Raw genomic sequence first — 6,578 nt, forward strand, 5'->3', positions numbered from 1 at the left:
ATTCTTAGATGTTTTAGTTATTAATTGGTAGTCTTTTAACCTTTTTCAGGGAATATAATTCTTTTTCTAGATTGTTAGTACATACTATTAAACGTTGCAAAAAAAGTCTGAATGGTAAGCATTAGGCAAGGCAAACCATGGGCTCGTTGGAAGATGGTAAAAACATAGTGTGATGCTTTCGGGGTTACGCTACACATTCTTTTTAATATCCCTTTCCTTAATGTGTTATATCAAATTCGCCGTAACACGTGAATCTTAAACTGTATTTAAAGGATGACCTTTTGTTTACTATGAACATATTGCTGGTAGTTCATCTTCCACGACCGTCGTAACAAAATAGAACTTATCCACAAATTAGTTATTGCCTGTATTCGATATCATTCTTCAATCCGTTGAAGGAAAATTGAAATATGCCCATTTTCATTTGTAGTCTTTCATTTATATTTGTGCTTTGTGCAGGAGGATACCAAGGCAAAAATAATCAATGGTAACTCTGTGCACACAACCACTACCACTACAACGACCACCACCACTGCCTCAGTGTCACTTCCTCCGAAATGCCGAAACATTGATGATGATGATGATGATGATGAAGGATTTCTCCTTCCAGAATTCAATGAAATGGTTATGGAAGAATTTGGCGGAGACGTAGGCAATATCGCAAGCTCACCTGCAGCAAGAGTAAGGGAAGATGCATCTAATGAGCATGAAATTTTCAAGCTCAGAGATTTGGTTAGATCTCTGCAAGAAAGGGAAAAGACCCTGGAGATACAACTTTTGGAGTTGTATGGTTTGCAGGAGCAAGGTGCTGCAGTTAGGGAGCTTGAGAACCAACTGAAGATAAACAATGTCGAGTCACAGCTATACTCCTTGAAGATCGAATCCTTGCAATCTGAAAATCAGAGGTTACAAACACAGTTGTCTGAAAGCTCAAAGTTAACTTCCCAGCTTGAGTTGACAAAATCAAAATGCAAGCTGTTGAAAAAGAAGTTGAGACTGGATGCGGAACAAGCAAAGGAGAAAATCACTTCCCTTCAGAACATAGTTGATTCCTTTCAGTGTAAGGAGATTATTGAGGGAGAAGTTGACGGCGAGGCTGAGAAGAAATTAAAGAGGCTAGAGGAATTGGAAAATGAGGCAAGAGAGCTTAGAGCTGCAAATTCAAGGCTGCAGCAGGAGAATTCACACCTTACTAGGCGATTGGAGTTCACACGCCTACCGCCTGTACCCAAGTCCCACAATAGCATGGAGGTAAATCTTGACTGTTCTTGGCCTGCACTGTAACTAACACTTAATGTGCAAAAATGAATCGTCAAATGGAGGAGGTATTCCTAAACAGAAAATGATATTCTTGATGCTTGTTCTGCCAAACAGAAACTGCATAATTTTTTTCCACAGATCTATTGCTTCGGTGTGTGCTAATTTGAAGTGCATTGTGTTATTGATCATTTGATGCTCTGTCACGAATTAAGCAAGTAAAAATGATTGCAGGTAAAAACATCAGAACAAGTTGATGGGTTGAAGCAAGAAAACGAGAAGTTGTCAAAAGAGGTTGAACAACTGCGGACTGACAGGTTTGCAGATGTTGAGGAGCTGGTATATCTTAAATGGATCAATGCTTGCCTGCGGCATGAGCTGAAGAACAAGGGGACTCCTGGTCCTGGGGCACAAACTACAGCACAGGATCTAAGCAACACCCTAAGCCCCAAATCTGAACAGACAGCCAAGCAATTGATAATGGAGTATGCCAATGTTGGTGCGGACGAGAGAAGTTTAAGCTCCATAGAATTTGGCTCAGAGTACGCTTCTTCAAGGGCATCATCAAGTGGCGAACCCGATGACACATCGATCGATATGTCATCAGTCACAACGCCCAGAAACCCGAAGAAGAAAGAGAAGAAGAAGTTTTTCTCTAAGCTACGGAAATTGGTACTGGGAAAAGATAAGGAAGAGAACAATTTCCCTACTTTGGAGAGGAGAGTGTCTATTTCGAGCTGTTCCTTTGATGACTTCACTGGAAGAGACTCGCATGATAGCTACTCTTCCTTCTTGACAGAAGGAGCCGTATCTGCCAATCAGCAGCATGACGATCGCAGCTGCGTTACGCCTTCTTTTGGCAGCCAAAGATATAGCACAGAAGCAGGAGATGGAAGATACCAGCGTCATGGGGTAAAAAAGAATGCATCTTTCGGATCCGGAAGATTCAGTGAACATGGTTCTCAGTTTGATAGTGGTGAGGCCACAATACCAGAAGATGTTGAGATCCACAAATTCGCCGAGGCACTGATTACATCAAGGACAGGTTCTATGTCATCCAGAAGGACATTATCCTTCAGCTAACTGATAAAAAACCAGTAGCTAGGAGTCATGTGATGCTGACCATCTTGTCTGGATGTATATTTTTGCCAGACCCTGATGGTGAAGTGATAGGAGATGTTACTGGAATGAAGTATCCAAGACTTCATTCTGTGTGAAATGTACAATCATGTATAATAGTATAGTGCAATGACCTTTAATCTCAATCTTTGCCGTTCATTTGGCTGGTTTGTGCTTCTTCACTGTCGTTATTTGCAAAGCATTTTTGATAAAATGGCATTTTTATTAACTCAAAATAAATAATAGCATCAAGTGGATACAAAACATGATGAGCAACACCCGGCATGTGTATAACTAAAACGCACAGAGTCAAAGACCAACAGTCTGACAAAAGATAATAAAAAAAACCCAACATATGTAGAGTCATATAGGATTGGCGCTATGGAGGATTTTAACTTATAGTGGAATATTTGGCTTCACATTTTTTTTTGTTATTATCCAATGGGACCTCGGAATACATGAGCGCTCCATTATTTTGCAAACTACTTTTGTTTTTCACGAAAATGGTCGCAAGTAACCGACAAACATATAGATTAATTGTTGTTATGTTTTTTTAGGGTAATTGTTGTTGTTGTTGTTGTTGTTGTTGTTGTTGTTGGTAGATAATGGTAAACTGCTCCAAGCACATCATAAATCAACTTTGTTAGTCCCAATAAAGTTAGACCTCACATGGAAGCCTCTCCCTCTTCTTCCTTCTTTCCTCAAATCCCCTCCTTTATCACGACCCATTCCCACGTCGCTCCTGTGGCGGCTTGGGCGGAACCCTAGCCCGTGGCCACTAATCCCTCCATGTGCCTCCTCTCCCTTGCCGTCGCTAGAGGATGTCGGTGGGCTAAGACCTCTCGGCGGACGGAGGCGGCGGGGAGCTTCCTCATGCACATGTCTGTTCCCTTGGTCGGGGAGCCCCCCTCTAAACGTTGCTCATATCTGGCGACCGACAACTTCTCTCGAGAGGTCCGGCGACCCTCTGGTGCCGTGCTCCCGTTGAGGTGGCTTCGGGAGCTTCGGTTGCATCACCGGCCCCATGCCAATCGGATCCGCCTGGGGTCCGAATTCACTGTTTTGACCCTTTTGCTAAACTTTAGCACGATCTGACTCCAGTTCAAATTTTTTTTAGGATCTAACCCTTTTCCTTACTGTCGTAGTCTGGCAGTAGGATAATACAGCCTACCGCCAATGTCAATAGTGGTATGACTTAACAACACTGGTACATCCATTTAATGTGAAAAATACCCTACCGCCAGGGCCGGTGGCGGTAGGCTGTGTAACCCTATCGCCAGGGCCTTTGGCGGTAGGTGCTCGCCACACTACTAGATATAAGCCAGGTTGGGCAGTACCACATGCATGCATGCATACATTTCATTCGAGTTCATTTATAGTTTATTAGGCCCCTGTATCCCATCACATGCAGCAGCAACTCATTCAGACTAGCCTGCAGAGTAAAATAGTGTCACAGCTGCATCCTGAAGACTGACATGCCGCGGCGCACTACTTCTAGTGCTAGCGCTCTGGGCGGCACAACTAAGCTACCGCTACTGTTAAGCTACAAAGAGCAAAGTGTTGCACTTAGGGCATGTACAACAGAGGCATCACCTTGGTGCTGCTCCAGCCTTTCCATGTAGATAAATGTGTTAGAGAATTAGCCTGAGGTCATAACCACCCAACGCATGGCTGCCTCATTAGGCCGACACTTAATCTCTCATCATCCAGCTTTACTCAAGTCCCAATCGATGGTTGAAGGTCACACACACCATACAGAGCTCATGCATGTCTATACTTTTCCTCCTTCCTCTCCCCTTTTTCTTCTTTTTTCAGGGAGGAGCCCGACTCCTCTACAGAAACCGGCTTGCCTATGCAAGCTACACCATACATAATTTTGGACCACCCGAGCCGACGTGGACAGCTGGGGCACCTGTCCACGGTGTAGCATTGGCCATGCCCTTAGGGTTGGCAAGCATCCATGCAGGTAGTCTATACCCACCAATTGTTTAAGTGTGTGTGTGTGCGCGCGCTATGCACAGGCATGGAGACCACCCCTTAGCAATAGCATGCATGTGCGTGGAGAGAGAAAGGGAGAGATAGATAGGCAGTGTGTGTGCTATACACAGGCAGAGACAGGCTTTCTTCATGGTAAGATTGATAGAACATGTGTCTGTGGTTTAGATTAGGATGTGGTCTGGTGGCCTTTCCTCAAGAAAAAAGCCAAGCATCTATCGCCAAAGGCCCAGGCTGTAGGGTTATATAGGCTACCGCCAAAGGCCTTGGCGGTAAGGTATTTTTCATGGCAAACAGACGTGCCAATGTAGTTAATTGCCACCGCCAATGATCTTGGCAGTAGGTTGTGTAACCCTACCGTCGTCATCCTTGGCGGTAGAAAAATGGCCAGATCCTGAATGTTTTTCCAATCGGGGTCAAATCATGCTAAAGTTTAGCAAAAGGGTCAAAACAGAAAATTCGGCCCCGCCTGGTTAGGCGCAGCAGCGTGGCGTCCTGGGCTCCAGCTGGCTGGCATGTTCCCTACTTGTTGTTGATGGCAACTGGCAACCTAGGTGTTGCGGTGCTATCATGGGAGGCCGTTCGATCTGGTCGGGTGGCTGGATCTAGGCTGTTGGCTTTGGCTGGTGGTGAGAAGATGGTCAGTGGTGGCTCTCGCATGTCGTCAGCGCATCAACTTCATGGGAGGTGGGTGGTCTAGCGGAGGTCTGGTGCGTGGGGTGTGGTGTTGAGCGGTGCTCCGGGCGAAAGCTTGCCGAGCTTTTGCCGACCGCCAACGTCAGCGTTCGTGGATGTCGTTTCACCTTCTTGAAGGCGTCCTCATTGAGTCCATGTCCATCCCTGCGCACCCCTCAGATCCAGTTCTTTGGGTGAATGCCTAAGGCTCACTCGGGCCGGGCGATGGCAGCGACATTGTCGCGTCCCTCTTTGGGGCGTTGTCTTGAAGACCTTGGATCCTGTTCGCGCTCTCCATGTGTTAGGCACTCATGACATTGTGGTCGGCAGGTGCCCGGCTAACAGTGTGGTGGCGTGGTGTTGAGTTTCGTAATGATCATGATGGGTAGTGATGCAGGGTTGCGGCAGGGCTTGGGTTGTTAGCTTTGTTCGGTATGCTCGACAGGTTTCTTCTTTATCTCACCATGTCGTCATGGAGCCGGAGCTGCCCTGGTGGTGCCTAGGTGGTGACAATGACATGTGATTGGTGGTCTCGAGGAGGCGTTATTTGGCGCTGGCTCTGCACATTTCTCCTATCTTTGCTGGTCTTCAAAGTCAAAGTTGTCTGGGCGGCTTCACAGGTGGCCGATTGTTTTGCATGGCCCAACATGGGTTCCGGCGTCTATGGCCACGAGGATTTTGTTGGTGGTGTTGCAAATATGCCCTAGAGGCAATAATAAAGTGGTTATTTATTATATTTCCTTGTTCATGATAAATGTCTATTGTTCATGCTATAATTGTATTAACCAGAAACTGTAATACATGTGTGAATACATAGATTGTAGTATGTCCCTAGTAAGCCTCTAGTTGACTAGCTCGTTGATCAATAGATGGTCATGGTTTCCTGACCATGGACATTGGATGTCGTTGATAACGGGATCACATCATTAGGATAATGATGTGATGGACAAGACCCAATCCTAAGCATAGCACAAGATCGTGTAGTTCGTTTGCTAGAGCTTTTCTAATGTCAAATGTCATTTCCTTAGACCATGAGATCGTGCAAATCCCGGATACCGTAGGAGTGCTTTGGGTGCATCAAACGTCACAACGTAACTTGGTGACTATAAAGGTGCACTACAGGTATCTCCGAAAGTGTCTGTTGAGTTGGCACGAGTCAAGACTGGGACTTGTCACTCCATATGACGGAGAGGTATCTCTGGGCCCACTCGGTAATGCATCATCATAACGAGCTCGATGTGACTAATGAGTTAGCCACGGGATCATGCATTTCGAACGAGTAAAGAGACTTGCCAGTAACGAGATTGAATGAGGTAAGGGGATACCCACGATCGAATCTCGGGCAAGTAACATACCGATGGACAAAGGGAATTGTATACGGGATTGATTGAATCCCCGACATCGTGGTTCATCCGATGAGATCATCGTGGAACATGTGGGAGCCAACATGGGTATGCAGATCCCGCTGTTGGTTATTGGTCGGAGAGATGTCTCGGTCATGTCTGCATGGTTCCCGAACCCGTAGGGTCTAC

At 45.8% G+C, this 6,578-nt stretch overlaps 1 protein-coding gene across 1 annotated transcript; it reads left to right on the top strand.

Moving 5' to 3' along the window:
• The first annotated feature begins 86 nt into the window (after positions 1 to 86).
• Positions 87 to 2,535, top strand: LOC125551596 (protein CHUP1, chloroplastic-like). Its single transcript, XM_048714852.1, has 2 exons — positions 87 to 1,251; positions 1,492 to 2,535. The coding sequence occupies exons 1-2, from the start codon at positions 622 to 624 to the stop codon at positions 2,338 to 2,340; spliced, it is 1,479 nt and encodes a 492-aa protein (XP_048570809.1). The 5' UTR covers positions 87 to 621; the 3' UTR covers positions 2,341 to 2,535.
• Positions 2,536 to 6,578: the final 4,043 nt, after the last annotated feature.

This window comes from Triticum urartu, chromosome 1 (genome assembly GCF_003073215.2).
Source record: "Triticum urartu cultivar G1812 chromosome 1, Tu2.1, whole genome shotgun sequence".
In the NCBI taxonomy this organism is placed as follows: domain Eukaryota; kingdom Viridiplantae; phylum Streptophyta; class Magnoliopsida; order Poales; family Poaceae; genus Triticum; species Triticum urartu.

Bases quoted from the DNA above. Each gene is read 5' to 3' on its own strand.
- LOC125551596 (XM_048714852.1), top strand. From the start codon at position 622: ATGGTTATGGAAGAATTTGGCGGAGACGTAGGCAATATCGCAAGCTCA. The intron at 1,252-1,491 runs GTAAATCTTGAC...AAATGATTGCAG, and splicing joins AGTCCCACAATAGCATGGAG to GTAAAAACATCAGAACAAGT.